Raw genomic sequence first — 19,011 nt, 5'->3', positions numbered from 1 at the left:
GCAAGTGGGATTTTTAGCAAGTGCTAGCTTGCAAGTCCTTAGCCTCCAATTAAACCCTAGTTTTTCTGCCCTAATCATAGCACTAGACCACAGAAGTTTGGAGGCTGAATGTCACTACAGTTGTGATTGATGGCTTGGGCCCTTTCCTCAAGTTCATATAACTAATGCAGCCCAGCAACCTATGGGTTCATGAGGGCTGGACACCCAACACCAGCTGGAGCCAGAGGGCATATTTGCAGGACTTGGCTGCAGTTTCCATTATGGAAATCCAGCCCTGAATGTATTTTGTTCATTAGCTCTATGCTGTTCTCCCCACCCCACCCCCAGCCTGGACTGCTGCCACACTAGCAGTTTGCTCCCTTTCACCCAACTGGCATTTATCACTGTCCTGATTATGAGGCTGGAATCCACCACAGCTGGGCTCAAGCTCAGGTTTCAACCTAGCTGGGTTTGCAGGGGGTGGGAGGGAAGAGGCAGAAGGAATTGATGCTTTGCAGTTTCCAGGGTTATGACAGGGTGGGTCAAGATGACCTGCCAGGTCCTTAACCCAGGCAGGAGGAACATGACTCCAATAACAGGGTTTAGTTATTAGGATGCAGTAACTTTATTGAAAAAAAAAAAAAAGACACAAAAGATTAAAATCAGTTAGCTTAGTTCACCAGAGATTAAAAGAGATGTTAACAGCAGTGACTGGAGCACACTTCAGCATATAGTTTAAAAACATTGTTGGGGCCCATCTGGAACTGAGAGACAGAGCTGCCATGTTCCTCAGGCTGGGGACGGCCATTTTGCACACATGCCCCATCCAAGCAGTTGTCCCTTCAGGGCAGGGAAGCCCTAGTTTGCTTTCTTGCCAAGCTTGCTGCCGGTTTTAGAGGCTTTACCTTCTCCTGCATCCTTCTCTTTGCTGAGCAGAGAGCCTGTGGCTGCCTCAGGCTTCTTCCCCTTGCCTTTCGCAGGGCCCTTTGCCTCAGGCTTCCCTTTGGCAGTGGTTTTCTTTGTCCCACCAGTGGCCTTTGCTTTGGCCGGCTCATTTTCACCTTTAGCCACCTTTGCTTTTGCAGCCCCCATGGCTCCAGGAGCTGCCCCCTTGGCTTTGGAAGTGTTGATCTTGTCTCCATGCTCTGCCTCTGCTTTGGAGGCACCATCTGCTTTGGAGGCCGGCTTCCCTTTGGAGGCGGCTTTCTTGGTCCCAACCGCCCTGGCTTGAGGTGCCTGTTTCGTACTTGGTTTCTTGTCACCTTTCACAACGTTTCGAGCATCACTGGATGTCTTCAGCTTAGCAGGAGCTTTGGGCTGGGCCTACGAGAGAGGAGGATGAATGTCACTGCAATAGCATGTACTAGGTCACCCACAAGCCTGTGGCTAAGTTAGTTTATTATTCTTATAGGCAGCGGCTTTGAATTCAGAAGCATGGCCTTTATTCTGCATGGCAAGACGTGTTTTAGAAACAGCCGATCAAGCAGGGCCGATTTCCTTCTCAGCCTGAACACAGTTAATGCTTCAGGACTCTGGAACAGGAAGCGGTTTCCTTTCCAACATTCCCCACAGAGTCAGGCAAGTTCCTTAAAACAGGAACATACAAGAGTGGCAGCTCCTAAAGCCAGTCACAAGCAAAGCGCTCACAGAGCTGAGCAAGGTAGACAGATGGAATCCTTCGTTTGGCAACCAATACTTACATTAGTGGATTTTGCCTTGGGTTTCTTGCTCACAGGTTTTGGTTTCTCCTCCTTCGCATCTGTTGAGAAGACGGGAAAGAAACGACATGGGTGAGTCAGTTACTTATGTTTACAAGATCGTAAATTCCGTAGGAGGATGATATTTAAGGGTTTCTGGATCTGCCTGGCCTAAGCTTCCAAGCAAAGCTCAGGTATTATTAGTGCAGACCTAGAAGTGCCCCTGCTAATTTAATAGGAAAAATGCCTCATATGGGATCAACGCAGTTATGATATCTACCAGGTAGCAAATAGCACCTACAAAGCAACCGCCCTGACTCCACCTTGATGATAGCTAGAGCAAGCTACTTGAACACTGCACCGTTGATTAAAGGTGAGATTTTTGAGGAGTTTAGGTACCTAACAAGCACCACTGATTTTTCAGAGGTCAGGCACTGCTGACCAACCCCCACCCCAGTGGGTAAATGCCCCAGGCACTTAAGTTTCTGCTGATCTGAATTTCCAAAGCAGCCTAGTTGCAGCACAGCCAATGAGATGCTTGGAGCCCTCGCTTAAACCAAAGCACCAGAGTCCCTGAAGAGGGAGCTCAACCTTGGCACAGGAATGCCTATATCGCCAGCTGGTCCCAATCCTATGGCCGTGCTCTGAGCACGCCTAAGAGCAGTCAGACCCCACAGCAGCAGGGCTGGAGGCAGGCCAATAGGATGGGGGCAGCACAGCACCTGCACAGAGACAGCTGGGGGCACAGGGAAAGAGAGGAAGAGTGAGCAGTACGGAGCATTTCAGCAGCTAGGGCATGGGCAACTTAAGCAGCTGACCAGGCGTCGGTGTCTCACCCAGGAGAGGAAAGCACCACTCTCTGGGCCATCAGGCCGGCACACCGCGTCAGCCACTTGGGCACCCAAGCCCCTCTCCTCAGCATTTCATTCCTGGCTAATTTAGGCAGCTCCCCCAGCTCTGAGAAATCCATTTCTCAGGCACTTAAGGCCCAGATCCATAAAAGGCACTTTGAAGTCAATGGGCTTTAACTATCACCACATGTTCTTTAGGAAGACTAGGGTAACAGACTCTCCTAACTCGAACCAACTAGGCAGCAGGCTTCTGGGTGTTATGTGTTGCTCAGCTGAGCGACGCATAAATCCAGCCATGTTCTCAGAATTGGCCACTGATTCTAGGTGCCAACCTTGATTCCAATATTTCCAAAATAATGAGCCCCCTTTGAAGTCAATGGCTGCTACAGATGTTCTGTGCTTCTATAAGATCAGGCCCACCACAGACACACAGAATACATGGCTAATTTTCAAAGTAAGGCCGTCTTTCCACCACTGCTTCCTGCAATCGGCCGTTTGGATTCTAGCTTATATACTTCAAGTTGTCAGTCAAGTTCATGGCTGTAGAGGGACTCCTGAACCCCTCTCCCTGAGCACAGACATTTGTCTTCTTGGGTGGCATTAAAATTCACAGATCTGACATCCTTGCACACAGCTGACATCTCAGCAGGGAATGTTAGTTTAGGGGAAGAAGCAGCTGCCGCCCTTACCTTTACTTCCTGCTTTTTTGTCAGCGGTCACCTTGGCTTTGGGTTTCCGTGCCACCTTCTTTTCTGATTTAGGAGCCTTTTCTCCAGCTGGATCCATCTTCCTAGAGTTTTTTTTAAGCTTGGGCTTTTCTGATGCTAGCTAGGAGTACAAGAACAGAACAGTGAAACTGCTCTGCTCCAGCACATGCATTGAGGCTTGCTACCAAGCAACTTAGTACACTTAGTAGTGCTATACCCAGGGCCAAACAAGAACAGAAGCTTGTCTGCAGACATTAGAAGTGTTGATTGAATTAGAGGCAGGTGGCTTACACAAGCCTTTCCCTTTGGCTGTAAGGATTTGTGTAGCATCCTCTCATGATGTCGTGTTACGCAGGACTTGCAGCCAAGGCTGGAGAGTGGTTGGGGATGGAAGTCATTTCCTATTGTCCCATTCACCCAGCTGCATTGTAACATCTAGTTGTCCCAGGCCATCCCAGAATCCAAGTCAGGGAAGGAATCAATATTTTCAGGGCAGAGATACCACATCCACCTTTAGCCAACAAGCAGCTCCTTTACAGAGCACTCACTCTTCAGTAATTAGTACTGTGTTCTCCCACTCAGAGATGACGGCACCTGGTCACAACCCTGCCTGTCCATTTAAACAAACAAAACAAACAACATTCCCTAGCCCAGAGTTGTCACTCATCCAGCCACCTCTTTGAAATACTGCTGTAGAGGGCATTTGGGGCACATCTCACAATGCAAAGTGTGCTGCCACCCAGTTATCTGTAGGACAGCCCTGGCCCATAAAGCCAATTCACTCACCTTGAATCTTCCAGTTGCCCCTAATGCCAAAGAGTTCTGGGGTCTAATCAGGTAGCCATGGTCAAGACCTTTAGTCAGGGCCTTCTTCAGCAGGTATTTTAGCCTTATTGGGTCAACAGCTGGGTACTTGGCAAGGATGTAGCGCTTGATGGCTATTACAGAAGTGCCCTTTTTCTCATTTTGGGCCTTCAGAGCTTCAATCACCATGCTTAGGGTTGGCGGGTGGTTAGCTCTAGTCTTATGGTCAAAGATCCTGGATATTCTGGCCACTCTTGTTACTTCAGCTGAAAAGTAAATTGAAGAGGTTGTTTACCTGTAACCAAAGCACCAACATGAATCTCCCTTTTAACTCACCGTAGTTATCAGGAAAGCTAAAGTGAATTCGCAGATGGCGAACGGACAAACCAGTTTTTAATATTAGCATCTACAAAGTCCAGCATCCCATTGTGCTAGGCGCTGTGCAAACATACAGGGTACGTCTACACTGTAGTTGGAGGTGGGATTTGCAGTTTGGCAAGACATACTTGTGTTAGCTTTAAGCTAGCAAAATGTGGCTAAAAATAGCTGCAAGGACATGGTGGTGCAGGTGTCTGCATGAGCTAGCAGTGCAGGTAACTTCCAGAGTTCCAGGCAGCCTTATGCATGCCACGCTGCCATGTCATCACTAGTATTTCCAGCAAGCTTGCTAGATGAAAACTTGCGCCCGTATGCCTACAGGAGCTGCAGATCACACCTCCTACTGTAGTGTAGGCAGACACCTCGTGAGACACACCCCAGCCCCAGAAGCTGACAGGCTAAATAGACAAAGGAAGTTACATTTTACAGGTGGTTAACTGAGGCACACAGAGTGATCTAGGGTCACACAAAAAATACTAGGGGCAAGCTAGGAAGAGAACGCAAGAGTCCCCAGTCCAAGGTTTAACCACAGCTATTCTGCTGTCTATCAGAAGGCACCATTGGTCAGTGGCACTGCTATGGGTACCCCCATGGCCCCACCATATGCCAACATTTTTATATTGGACTTAGAACAATGCTTCCTCAGCTTTTGTCCCCTAGCAACCCTCCTCTACTTGTGCTACATTAAGGACATCATCATATGGACCCACAGAAAGGAGGCCCTTGAAGAATTCCACCTGGATTTCAACATTTTACACCCCACCATCATCCTCAGCCTGGACCAGTCCACACAAGAGATCCACTTCCTGGACACTACAGTGCAAATAAGTGATGGCCACATAACCACCACCCTATACCGGAAACCTACTGACCGCTATACTTACCTACACACCTCCAGTTTCCATCCAGGAGGCATCACACGCTCCATTATCTACAGCCAAGCCCTAAGATACAACTGAATTTGCTCCAATCCCTCAGACAGAGACAAACACCTACAAGATCTTTATCAAGCATTCTTAAAACTACAATACCCACCTGGGGAAGTGAGGAAACAGATTGATAGAGCGAGACGGGTACCCAGAAATCACCTACTACAGGACAGGCCCAACAAGGAAAACAACAGAACGTCACTGGCCATAACAGACAGCCCCCAGCTAAAACTTCTTCAGTGCATTATCAACAATCTACAACCTATTCTGGAAAACAATCCCTCACTCTCAGACCTTGGGAGACAGGCCAGTCCTCACAGACAACCCACCTACCCACCCAACCTGAAACAAATACTCACCAGTAACTACACACCACACCACAGAAACACCAACCCAGGAAACAATCCCTGTAGCAAACCTAGTTGCTTACTCGGTACCCAGATCTACTCTAGCGACACCATCAGAGGACACAACCACATCAGCCACACCATCAAGGGCTCATTCACCTGCATGTCTACTAATGTTATATATGCCATCATGTGCCAGCAATGCCCCTCTGCCATGTACATTGGCCAAGCCAGACAGTCCCTACATAAAAGAATAAATGGACACAAATCGGACATCAGGAATGTTCACCTACAAAAGCCAGTAGGTGAACACTTCAATCTCCCTAGACATTCTATAACAGATTTAAAAGTAACTATTCTTGAACAAAAAAAACTTCAGAAACAGACTTCAAAGAGAAACAGCAGAACAAAACTTCATTTGCAAATTTAACACCATTAATTTGGGCTTGAATAGGGACTGGGAGTGGCTGGCTCATTACAAAAGCAGCTTTGCCTCTCCTGGAATTGACACCTCCTCATCTATTATTGGGAGTGGACCACATCCACCCTGACTGAATTGGCCCTGTCAACACTGGTTCTCCACTTGTGAGGTAACTCCCTTTTCTCATTATATAATGCCTGCATCTGTAATTTTAACTCCATGCATTTGAAGAAGTGGGTTTTTTACCCACAAAAGCTTATGCCCAAATAAATCTGCTAGTCTTTAAGGTGCCACCAGACTCCTCGTTGTTTTTGTGGATACAGACTAACACGGCTACCTCCTGCTGCCTTAGTAATGTTATTTATTAGAGCAGCATGAAGATGCTAAAGAGCCTCTTGCACGCTAGCCAGACTCCAGGAAGTTTAGACCTTTTCTCTCTTAAGCCCTCTAAGCTCCATACACACCAGCTTCTCCACAGACTGCCCTAAGCAGAGCCCAGAGCTTTTCATCAAACCAAAAGAGTTCAGGGGGTTAAGTAAGTTCCTTTAAATAAACCAAGAGAAGCCAAGTTCAGCCCCTTCCCAGACAGGCTACAGTTTAGTAAGAAAATAAGAGTGACACAGATTGATACCCAAGAGGATTCACTTGTACCGAAGGGGATCAGAACTTTGATGTCACATTCAGTGGAGACAAAAAAAATAAAGAAGGAAGAGGCATGCAAATTCAGTGTTTAGTTAAGTGTCTTTCTTTACCTGGCTTGAGGTCCATTGCAAGAAGCGCAAATACTGACACTAAACTTTAAAACAAACAAACCCCACCAACAAAACTTTATCTTAAAAGAGGCCTAGTGAGGCTGGCTGCAAAGCAGGCTTTATGGACAGGTTCATCTCACTTTCCTGCTAATTCCTCTGATTAGCATCTTAATTGAGAGGGCTGCAGTTGGCAGCTGCTAATTATTCTTGTTCAAATCCCAGTGCCAATGAGATTAGGAACAGGTGGCAGAGTGCTGAGTTTAGTTTGCCAACTCTTTGCAACAGGCTGGTGGGTGCTGGGGAGAATATTCAGGGGGAGGATTCCACAAATGAGAGAGGTTCTTGTGAGTTAGTCTAACAATTGCTTTCAATTTACAGATTAAAGTAGCAACCCCTCATTTGGGAAATGTAATTTACGAGTGAAACCATGCACTGTGTCAGCTCATGTGCTGAAGTGGCAGTAGACGGTGGGATGTGGGTGGTGCATCACTGATTTTAACGGAATGGACCATCCCAGTTGTTCAGAGCATACGGGTGATGGGAATACATACATGGCTGGACATACTGAGCCCATGTTCTTTGTGCACTTACACCTTACAGGGACAGGCGAGGGTTGCCAACTTTCTAATCGCACAAACCCGAACATCCTTGCCCCACTCCTTCTCTGAGGCCCCAGCCCACTCACTCCATTCCCCCTCCCTCCGTCACTCACCCTCCCCCACCCTCACTCACTTGCTCATTTGCACCGCCTGGGGAGGGTCCCTTTTCACCCGGGTGTTCTGGTTGAAAACCAGACGCTTGGCAACCCACCTGGCATTGCGTGACCGAGTCAGCCAGCAAAATCAAGGAAATGGAGCATGAGCAACGGATTGTTTGTGAAAAGGCTTCCCTAGGCTGGATGAAGCCACAGAGTCGAGCGCCAAGATTCATTGCACGTTCCCGGTTCTCTGTGTTCTCATCCTGCTTTAGGGCACAAGGGACCTGAGCCTGCTGAGTAACATTTCCTACCACTAACTTCAGCAGTCTGCTGGGCACCTCACAGGAGACACTCAGCCCCACACAGGATTAGTCCCCACATGAGCTTGCTAGCCTGTAATGCATTTTGGCAAGCTATGTGCTCCAGGACCTTGGATTGGAACAGCAAGGGATGCTGGAGGTCAGGGCAGAGGTACACTGGCAGGATTATGAGAGAAACCCTTCACTGGGCTGGCCTAGTCTTTAACTGGCTCAAGCTAGCGCTCTTCAGCCCCTCATTTTCATAAGCACTAACTTCGCTCATCAGTTTATAAAGGAAAAACAAAGAGGTTCCATAAGTCAAAGAGGGAAAAAGAAAAGAGTCTTTGTTCACTAATGATGGATGGAGCAAATGATTCTTCCAAGCTAGCATTCCCAGGTGTTTGAAAAGGAGCCAGGGTCTGCTCCCTAGAGGACTCACCTGCTGCACAGTGAGCAGAATAATGGCTTCATCCCTCACTTGGGTCTTTCTGCCAAAATGAAAGAATAAGCTCTGCTCGTCCACAATAACAAAGTCAGATGTTAATATCTGAGCTGTTCTGATGCCTACAACAATTTGCTGTAATTCTCTTCCACTGGGTGTTTCTAGCTCTCTTCCCTCTGCCTGAGCTAATTCTGCAGCAGAATGACGGGGGGAACTGTGCTGTAGGAGGTACTTACTGTCTTGTCAATGAGATATAAAACTGATCATTTGTGGTCACTAAAGAACCCTTAGTGGTTTTTGGGGGTTTTTTTTGGTAAGGGTTCTGGGCTTTAATTCCAGTGTCCTGGCCAAATTCAAATTGGGTCATTACATTCTCCCTACACATATTCCCCTCCCTTCCACCCCAGTTTCTGTGCTTCTTCACTTTCTGGTTTAAATGGTTATGCAGAGTTGCTGTTAGCTGTTAAATAGACTCAGTGTTTCACACTAGAGATGGCTGCATTTCTGGGATTGATAAAAATATTCTTACATAATCCTTTGGGAGTTTTTACAGGAATGGTTGTAAGGCTTTAGCAAAGTGCTTTTACAAGCAGTAACTAGCTACGTTTTATTTGACAGAACTGTTGATACATGATGTAATTAGATACCCTTGCTATAGCGCCTAAGAACTTGCAAAAATCTGTCTGGAAATATCTTATTTTTAAAGTCTGCAAAGAATTAGTAAAAGCAAAAAACAATTGAGCTGATGTAATCAAAAGTAATTGAGTTAGATCCCGGCCTTCGCTCCAGCAGCCAGAAACCAGCAGATGCGGCTCCTTCAATTAATCATAGTTCAGAATCTTTTGTTCAGAACACAGGTATAATTCTGAAGAAATGCAGGCTGGAGCGAATCAGGGTGACCATCTTCAACCAGCATTGGGAGCAGGTGTCCTGGGCTCTGCTTCAGACCAGCTTGGAATGAGGATGGCGGAACTACTCTCTCCATGGCAGTGAAGGAGACTGACAAGAGGGCCATTCAGCTAGTATTACAGTAGTATATGAGCTCACATATCAAAACTGGAATTGAACATTGCTGGGCAGCAGCCGTTTGCATTTCATTACTCACCGGGATAAAGCCTGAAGCCCCCCTCTCCGGAAGGAAGGTGTAAGAACTGCAGGATTAATGCCAGGGCCTACTCACTACTGCCTCCTATGCAAGCGTGCTCATTTTACTGTTACCCCCTGGCGCCTGCCTGCCTCACCCAGTCACAAGCCTAGGTTATTACCTAGCACTGGGAATGTGTGACCTTTCCATGAGTGCATGACAGCCACCATGGTGGCTGGGCTGAGCGTGAACCGGGGAATCTCCAGAACCAAAGCAATGAGCTACAGCTTGAGCTTAAAAAGCCAAGATGCTCTCTTGGTGGAGCTGCAGCAGAGTTGTATCCTCTGCCGATTGGGCACAGAGGAGGCCCTGGCAGACTCACTAACCAGTGGGTTGCATGTGTACAGCCCCTAGTGCAATGGGGTAGCACTAGAAAAACAACAAATAATAAACTCTCATGCTCACCCATCACCATAGTGTCAGTGTCTTACAAGGACTGGCGTAACAAAAGAGCAATGTCTCTCTCTTCCTCCCCCCTTCATTTGGATGAGTTAATTCTTTTGTTTTGAATGGATTAGAGTCATTATTTTAGATTCCAGGACAGCAGCATTCAATCAAGTCCAACAGGAGTTTTTGTCAGGGCAGGAATTATGTGACTATATCAGGATTTGATGGAGGACCTTTCACTGCACAGCATCTCTCTCGCGCGCTCTCCACAGTCATTGGAGAGCTGTGTGACCATGCTCAGGACGTTCGGTGGCGGGAAAGTGTGCAGAGAGTTAGTGCCTCTCGTACAGGTCACAGTGTTTGAAAAGGGAAAACATTTCAACCAGGGACGGCTCTAGGCATTTTGCCGCCCCAAGCACGGCAGGCAGGCTGCCTTCGGCGGCCTGCCTGCGGAGGGTCCGCTGGTGCCTGCGGGAGGTCCTCCGAAGCCACGGGACCAGCGGACCCTCCGCAGGCAAGCCGCCGAAGGCAGCCTGCCCTCCCGCAGCTTGCCGCCCCAAGCATGCGCTTGGCGTGCTGGGGCCTGGAGCCGCCCCTGATTTCAACAGAATGCTCAACCGCTTCTCCCAGCTGGGATTTCAGCATGAATAGTGCTTTGTTCTCAAAACCCTGGGTTCACCACAGCTCCCAGTATAGGCAGAGGCCTTTCAATAAATCAAAGATGCACCTAAAGGAGGCATTAGATAGCTTAGGTGCTGATACCATCTCCCCTTCAGATCACTGAGCACTTTAAACCTTTCACATCTGGTCACTGATTTAAACCTGTGCTAGAGCAGGAATTTCCATCTGATGTCTCGTGGAGGCCTATATAACAAAGAAGTGATGGTCTCAGTCAAATTCCTGTTGTCCACATCACAAAATCACCACCCTCACAACTGGAAGTGTCATCAACAGAGAGGCCTGTAATTGCATGAACTATGGTGATTGAATTGCTCTGTTACCCCTGCCAGCCGTCCTTCCAGACCAGTGCCAGGGCTCATATAGAGAGAAGGCTGCACTGCTGTGCCCAGGTGGTTCCATGGATAAACAAGGCGGTGAGCTGGCTACCTGATGCTGTTGCTAACTTCACTCTGATTGGAAGAATAAACTATTAACCTGAGAATTAGGGCAATATCATCTCTGTATTTGCTAGTGTGTCAAAATATTTGTCTCACTATGAGCAAAAGAAACGAAACTCTCCAGTTAACATTGGAGCAGAACCACTTTATGAAATCAGAAAAGCAGAGTCCCAGAAGAAAAAGGTGTGCTTAGAGCTGGTTGGGAAATTATTTTTAAAAAAATTATCAAAAATTTTTATCAAAAAATGCTGATTCATGGAAGCCAAAACTTCCCTCAGGAAAGGGTCAGCTTAGATGACTTTTTCAATTAAAAAATGTTTGGGAAAAAAAAAGTTTCCAAGTTGTTGGAAACTCCTGGTTCAACATTTTTTAAACAAAAATGTCCAATTTCCTGGTTTGAAATCGCTTTTTGTGTCCACATTTAAGCTAATTAAAGATTAAAAAAAACTAGTAACAAATTTTAAATGGTCAAAATGGAAACAAAATGCTTTGAAATTATCAAATGAAATATTTCAATTGTCCCAAAACTGCATTTTTCTTCAATTTTCAGTTCAGAAAATGTTTGAGAGTTTGACTTTTTTGGGATAGGAAAATTGTTCGAAATCTCAAAAAGGTTCATGGGACAGGAAAACTATTTCTCATCCTGCTCTAGGTGTGATGTGTTTAATCAGACACTAAAACAACTCAGAGTAACAAACCCCTCCCCCACCCCACACACTTGGATATATCAGCAGCCACATGACTATGTCAAAACTGCAATTGTTTATTGTCAGCCATCCTAAGCTCTTCCATTATTCCTGTAGAGGAAAGTATAACTGGACAACTGGAAAAAAAAACCCTTCCTTTTCTTTCCTATCAAAAAAATATTTCAGATTCTGAGCATTTGAATGAGCCTTCAACCTAACCACTGAATGATTCATGAACCTTTGATCTTCAGATTTCACTGAATATGTAGAAGTATCAATTAAAAATAAATAATGAGAGACTTGTACTTGCAAATTGCTCTTTATTAAAGGTTTAACTTGCATAGTTTCTATAGACCTTCTCTATCAGATCTTGCAAAGCTGCACAGAATTAGAAATCGGAGAGGATAATACTGTACAAGAATAGTTTCAAATGTTGATAACAGAAGGGCGAGAAAAACATCTTATTTGTATAACTGAGCTAAAAATAAAAATAAAGAATATTGGTACAATTGCATTATGCCATCTTTTAGCGCTTTAAACATATGTTGAAGTCTCTGGGCCATATGCTCCCATGGCTTGCTTGCTGTGAACTGAAGAAAAGCGGAGCAATTTGCCACCAATCAATCCTCAAAAAGCACAAGCGTTGGCCAAAACCTATTACTTGGTGTGTGCCAAATCAAATTACAGCTGAAAATTGGTAGGTGAACCACAGGAGAACCATAAAGAGCTCAAACTATAGGGGTGTGGTCTATAGACATGTAGGAGGAGTCAGGAGGAAGCCAAATGACTATATATGTTACCATGGAAATATAACGTCACATGCTACAGAAAAGACACTGCAAATCAGCTGTTGCCTACGATTCAAATCCTATCCCTTGTGCACAGCATAGCTAACTGGTTGTGTGCAGGGGTGTTTGGTGGGGGCAAGGGAAAGACCAGAATCCTCCCCAAGATTACTCTAGAGATGCTACTAATGGTCAAATCTTACCACACTGTAAACCCTTAAATGTCACTGGCACTAGGGTTGCTACCTTTCTAACTGCTGGTAACCAGACCCCTGAGGCCCTGTCCCCTTCTCCACTTCTTCCTCCAGCCCCCAACCCCATCTCCGCCTCTTCCCCCCAAGACCCCCACTCCTGCTCTGCCTGTTCACCCCAAAGCCCTGGCCCTGTCGTTTGCTCCTCCCACCCCTCACTGGATCATCTCCACCTCCCTCTTCTTCCCTCCCCTCATCTCCCTCAGCTCTAAGGCTGGGACGGGAGCTGCTGCAGCCTGAAAAGGAGCCTCCTGGAGGTAGGAGGGGCTGGTGTGGGATAATGACCTGGTGCCTCCCCATGCCTTGCAGTAACCAGATTTGTGGTGTCTGGCCAGACACTGCCTGGTCTCCTTTTTGAGTGGACTTTCCAGACAAAAACTGGGCACCTGGCAAGTCTAAATGGCACCCGGACACAGAAGCCAAAAATCAGATTGTCCAGGTAAAACCCGGAGAGGTGGCAACCCTAGCCACTGCTCACTAGGTTTCATGCACCCCCACTGATCCCAGCTTTGTAACACGGATGTACCTCATCCCTCGCTAGATTGCTGTGTCTTGGTTCTTTACGGTGGACTTTCCTAACCATGGCCCCTGTGGTTCACATCCAGAACAGATGCCATGGTAGGGATGAATCCACAAGGCTGCGGCCTCACTAATCTTTTCCATTCTGTGAAAGGGGAACATTCGTCCCTCTGTATGAAGCTAAGGATCATGACCCAGATACTTGGTCGGTGTAAATGGGGATAACGCTATACAAGTCAATGGATATACACACATGTACACAGGCTGACTGAGAAACTAGCCCTTTGTACTTAATTACAAAAAATATGTACAACCTTGTCAAATGATTTCTATTGTCAGAACTGAAAAGTCCATTCTGCTGGGTTAACTGTGAATCACATGCAGGCGGTGGTGATGGTGGACATGACTACATGCATGCAAATGGGACTTGCGCATCCTGGCTGACAAGGCATGCCAGCTCTGAGATCAGCAGCTTCCATGAGGAATCTATGCAGGAGAAACCTGGCTGGTGGAGACTGAAGAAGTCTCTGTCTTGGTGCCAGCAGAAGCGTCGTCATCAGCCAGCAGGTTCTTTCCACAGCAAATGGTGGTGATCATGCAGTTACGGAACTAGAGAAGAAAACAAGGTCGGCAGAGGTAACCAGCTGATGCAGGCAGAGTGACAACTGCCAGCCAACCCTACGCATTGTGAATACCCTTACATTAAATAGGTCAGTAATGCACCTGGAGGGATTTCTGACTAACACAATGAAGGAGGAAATTCAGGGAACTATGGCTAATGAAGATGCTCCCTTGTAAAAGTCTGCGCACCTTGGGAACAATCTAACTCCCACTGAAGTCAATGGAAAGACTCTCACTATCTTCAGTGGGACTTGCATTGGATCCCTTAGCTGAGCAATCCTACTGAAGTGAATGGGGCTTCTCATCTGAGTGAGGCAAGCATGGGTTGACCCTTGAGAGATCACAATTTAGTCAATTTAGTCAATTCACATATTTAGTCAATATCTGACTAAAATAATAAAAAATGCTAAAAAAAAAGGGAGGGGGGCGTTACCAAAGCTCATGTTTTGCAGTATAAGATGATCACACCAGGGATTTGGAAGGAATTTCTGCTTCTGATGTAGCATTGTACAGAGGGCCAAGTGCATTTTGGGGAGGTTTTTGTGGACTAAGTTGCCCTAAAGAACCAGGTGCTGCTTGTTGTTGGCGGTAGAATACTAGACTTGCTACATTAATGGTTTATTCGCTCTGTCAAATCTTATGTTCCTAACCCTTTCCCACTTCCTAAAACTAGCTACAACTTCTATTCGGGATTACCTTAACCTTACTGAGTATTCTTATTATTGGCTCTGTTAGACTAGTGCATCTCTACTGAATCAAAATGCTTGCACCATTGTAACTGAGATCAGAATACAGTCCTAGATATTTAACAAAATCAATGCATTGATCATTTCAAAGAGACGGTCCTGATGACTTCCAGTAGCATTCAGTGGATTTAGGTAATACTAAAGGACAGCAAGACAATTATTCGATGTCCCTTTTTATTACAGAAACAAACTTGCCTTGAAAAAGCCCAATTCGTGCCACAGTGAGCAAAAAAGAGCTTTAAAAATATGATCTAGGTGCTATAACTCTGTAAGCTATTAAGAAATTAAATAAAACAAAGAACAAGACCAGGGATTTGCCACTTACCTGTTTGTTCATTACAATGTAAATCACTGGGTTGTAGATAGCAGAGCTCTTGGCGAAGAAAGCTGGGATAGTCATGAAGACAGGGCCAAAGTCAGATCCCTGGTGGGTGAAAATGTAGAAAGCCACGCTGGCATAGGGGACCCAGCAAATGAGGAATGAAATAACCATGATGATGACCATGCGAGTAACTTCTCTCTCGGCTTTCTGGGTGGTGGCAGATTCCTGTTGCTGAGCTGCAGCCTAAAGAGATAAGACCATTGAAATGACGATGGTGCGGCGGGGGATATATTGGGCACTCCTGAGGGAATTCTGCACCAAAAAAATAAAAATTCTACACACAATATTTAAAAATTCTGCATATTTTGTCAATACATAAATATGGAGGCTTCAGCATGGCAGTAAGGAGCACAGGCCACTGGCTGCTTGGAGGTAGAAGATCACTCTGCAGCCCTCATTGGGGCACAGACTTGGTGGTGAGGCTGCACCTGACCCTCACACAGCACAAGGGCTGGGCCTGCCCCTCCACGCCGGGTGCACCAAAATAGTAAGGGAGAGGGATAGAGTCTCACATGCACGCCCAGCCTTGGCCCCTGATCCCAGTGTGGGTCGGCAGACTCAGCCCGGCAGGATCCAAGTGTGGAGGGGCTTAGTGTGGGGGGATCCAGGTGTGGGGTGAGAGGGTTCTGTGTGGGGCAATCTGAGTGTAGGCAGCTCAGTGAGGGGTCTGGATGCACAGGGGCTCACTAGGGGTTCTGGGTGCAAGGGCAATGGGACTCTGCAGAGGAGTCCAGGTGAAGGTGGCTGGGGCTCAGCGGGGTGGGGGTCTGGGTGTTGGGGGATGGGGCTTGGCAGGGGGGGTCTAGGTGTGGGAGTTCAGCAGGTGGGTCTGGATGCTGGAGGAGTGGGGCTTGGTGGGGTGGAAGTCTGGGTGCACCTGGCTGGGGCTCAGTGGAGTGGGGGGGCTGGGTGCAGATGCAGGGGTCCAGATGCAGGGAAGAGGGGGTGGGTGGGAGTTTGGGGGGGGCCAGATGCACAGGGAGCTGGGCAGACAGGTGAGCAGCTCCCCATACAGTGATCCCCCCTGCTTCTGAGGACCGATGGGGGCAGGAAGCAGGGGGAGGGTCCAGAGCTCCGACAGCCTGTTGAGGTTTCTGGGAGTGGGTCTGACCCAGCCCCAGCCCTAGCCCCGGCTGCTTCTTTCAGGGGGAGAAGTAGGAAGTTCTGTCCTTCCTCACCCCCAGCCCATGCAGAACTAGCAGCTAAGCCTGGTGCAGGGTAAGAGCACCCTCACCCCCCTCCAGTGATTTCTCTCTCCACTGGCTGCTCCAGGAGCCCAAAATGATGCATCCATGCTGCTGGGGAGGGGCGTGTGACTGCTCTTGAGGCTTCTGTTTGCTTCCCCATCATTTTCTATGGGGAAACAAAGAAATCTGTGGGGGACATGAATTCTGCACGCGTGGTGCAGAATTCCCCCAGGAGTAACTGGGGGACATGCTGAAACTGACTGTCCAGGGAGTTTGTGAAGGCTTTAGGGGTGGGATGAGCTAGAAACATTAAATTCACATCACCCTAGCTCCCCAAATGTCAGGGCTGATTGGCTCTGGGGTTATGGTTCATTCCACCACAGGAATTGAGCCAGCTGTGGAGTTCAGAGCTGGATCTGAAGTCTCCCAGCATCTGGGGTAGGGGAGAATAGGCTTCAGATGCAGGTTTTTGGTCATCTCTAACAGGTCTACCTACCTCTTTAACAGTGCAGACCAGGCGCCCGTAACAGAAGGAAATGATGATCAGTGGAATGAGGAAGTGAACCACAAACATGTAGATGACAAAAGATTCATTGTGGACCTCAGGTTTCAGAGTGTAATAATCAATTCCACATGAGCACTGCAAACCCTCTGGGATGTACCTGCAGTTAAACCAATGAGATTAGTGTCTGCTCTTGAGCTGGTGAATGAGGTTGCTTTACTTGGAATGCTGCTAGAGAAATATGTAAAACACCTCATTAACTGCTGCTAACACCATGCTAGCTGGGGCATCATTTCAGAAAATGTTCAATCCATACCTAGACCATCCAAACAGTGGAGGAGCAGCACAGGCCAGGGCCATGACCCAGGTGAAAATGACACCCATGAGGGCATGGGTCTCACTAAATCGGAAGTTGCTCATGGGCTTGCAGACAACCACATATCTTTCAATGGCCAAGACTACTAGGGACCACAGAGCTATTTCACCTGTAAAAGAGAGAGAAAGAGAGACACACACACACATAGACCATTACCAACAACAGAAAAAAAGAAAACACGTAGCCATGTAAATGAGTCCTTTTAATAGATTCTAAGACTAGAAGGGACCATTGTGATCATCTAATCTGACCTCCTGCCTAGCATAGGCCATAGAATGTCTCCAAAATAATTCCTAAAGCTGGTGACTGAGGTTGGATTAATTTTTACGTTATGATTTCCACTGAAGTCTCTAAATGGCAAAGAAATCTAGGTAAGGTTTCAAGGAATGTTAATGTCACACATTTGAATTAAAATATAGTAAGGAATGCACAAGTATCTTATTCTACAACTGATCATTGTACCCATCATTTTGCTAGTGTTTTGTGCCCTACTGCATCATCCTATCACATGGATGAGTTCAATCTCTCCTCTCCATATTTGTATCTCTACTTAAAAATCCATGAGCCAGATTCCAAGAGGTAATGAGCACTGATTTCCCACTGATTTCCACCCACTGCTCAGTACTTCTCAAGATCAGAAGCTCGGTTAGTAAGGGCATTTTAAAGGTGACCTATACAGGAAGGGAAATTGGGCATGTGCCCTTTTTGCCTTCTTTATATGGATAAAGAAGGCTAGAAAGGTTGTTGTCACAACAGCAGTATTTCTTTTTCCTGCTTGTTTATTTTGTCATAAATTTAGATCTACACATTAAGACTGTATGGTGGCTGGGGAACTAATGAAATGACCTCACAAGACAGATATCTGAAAACTGAATTGAACTGAGAGGGGAAGGGTTTTTTAGTCCCGCAGTTTAGCCTAAAGCCTGATTGATATTGGAAGAAAGGATGACTTTGTTAAAGGCTAAATAACCCGGCCTCTTCAATGAGAGTGTAAGAGTTCACAACAGACATGAGCTGAGAGTCTCAGAAAGTCCTCAGGCAACACCAGGGAAAAGCAGATTTGTTATTTCTAAGGTTAAAAGAACAAGGCAAAAAGGATACAAACCGAACATTTTAAAATCAGTTGCAGGTCACTTGTCAATCCTACACTCTACATTTTTCAGGATACTCAATAGCTGGGCTTCCCCCAAAGTGCTAAAAGAAGGCAGAAAATAATGATGCTTTATTTCTTCTCCCCCATTTATTTCCTGCCTTGAAATATCACAACTTTAACTTAGCCCAAATTGCAACGTAATTTCTCTATTCCAGCTGCCTTTTAGGGTGCACATTGAGACAATCTGATCTCTCTCTTTCCTAAAATCTTGGGGGAAACCCAAAAGAAGGAGATTTTAAAAATGCCTCTTGGTTATTTACACCAAATACCACCCTTGAATGGAAGCCAGAAAGAGAGGAAGACCGCGAATAACGTGGAAACGAATAGGTCTGAATGACATCAAGCACCTCATCATGAAATGGGAAGATTTGGAAAGAAAGGCAGTTGAAAGGCAGGGATGGCAAATGTGGGTAGGCCAATGTGCAGCAAAGCACAGAATGGACTATGGTCTAAAGTAAAGATTGGTTATTTATACATGTAGAAAACTTACCACCCAGTGTAGCAAAGAAACCTTCAATGTTGCAGCCTGTTGTCCCAAAGATAAAATAACCATGCATTGAGGTGTACATGGTGGTGGTGAATCCTCCAAAGACCATGAAGAGGTTAGCAAAGGCCAGGTTCAAAAGGATGTAGTTGAGGGGCGTCCGGAGTTTCTTGTGTTGGATGGTGACATACAGAGTCAGGAAGTTGACAGGGAAGCCAAGGAGAATCAGCAGAAACATGTAAGCAGACAGTGCAGAGAACTTCCACGGGTCAGCGAGGTAGTACTGAGGATACTCAAATGGATTCCGTACTATCCCTGTCTTGTTGGACATGGGCACATAGAAATTTGGACCCTCTGTTCCATTCAT

At 46.5% G+C, this 19,011-nt stretch overlaps 2 protein-coding genes across 2 annotated transcripts; both read right to left on the bottom strand.

Annotated features, from left to right (window-relative positions):
- Positions 1–602: 602 nt before the first annotated feature.
- On the bottom strand, positions 603–7,020 carry LOC123374677 (protein B4). The gene is made up of 5 exons (XM_045024873.1): positions 6,866–7,020; positions 4,021–4,304; positions 3,217–3,355; positions 1,680–1,738; positions 603–1,302 (listed from the first exon to the last, which is right to left on the bottom strand). Exons 1-5 carry the CDS (start codon positions 6,879–6,881, stop codon positions 838–840), a joined length of 963 nt encoding a protein of 320 aa, XP_044880808.1. The 5' UTR covers positions 6,882–7,020; the 3' UTR covers positions 603–837.
- Positions 7,021–12,954: 5,934 nt separating this feature from the next.
- On the bottom strand, positions 12,955–19,011 carry RHO (rhodopsin). Its single transcript, XM_045024283.1, has 5 exons — positions 18,651–19,011; positions 16,948–17,116; positions 16,626–16,791; positions 14,886–15,125; positions 12,955–13,802 (listed from the first exon to the last, which is right to left on the bottom strand). Exons 1-5 carry the CDS (start codon positions 19,009–19,011, stop codon positions 13,680–13,682), a joined length of 1,059 nt encoding a protein of 352 aa, XP_044880218.1. The 3' UTR covers positions 12,955–13,679.

This window comes from Mauremys mutica, chromosome 7 (genome assembly GCF_020497125.1).
Source record: "Mauremys mutica isolate MM-2020 ecotype Southern chromosome 7, ASM2049712v1, whole genome shotgun sequence".
Classification (NCBI taxonomy): Eukaryota; Metazoa; Chordata; order Testudines; family Geoemydidae; genus Mauremys; species Mauremys mutica.
This window is presented reverse-complemented; position numbering and strand designations above follow the sequence as displayed.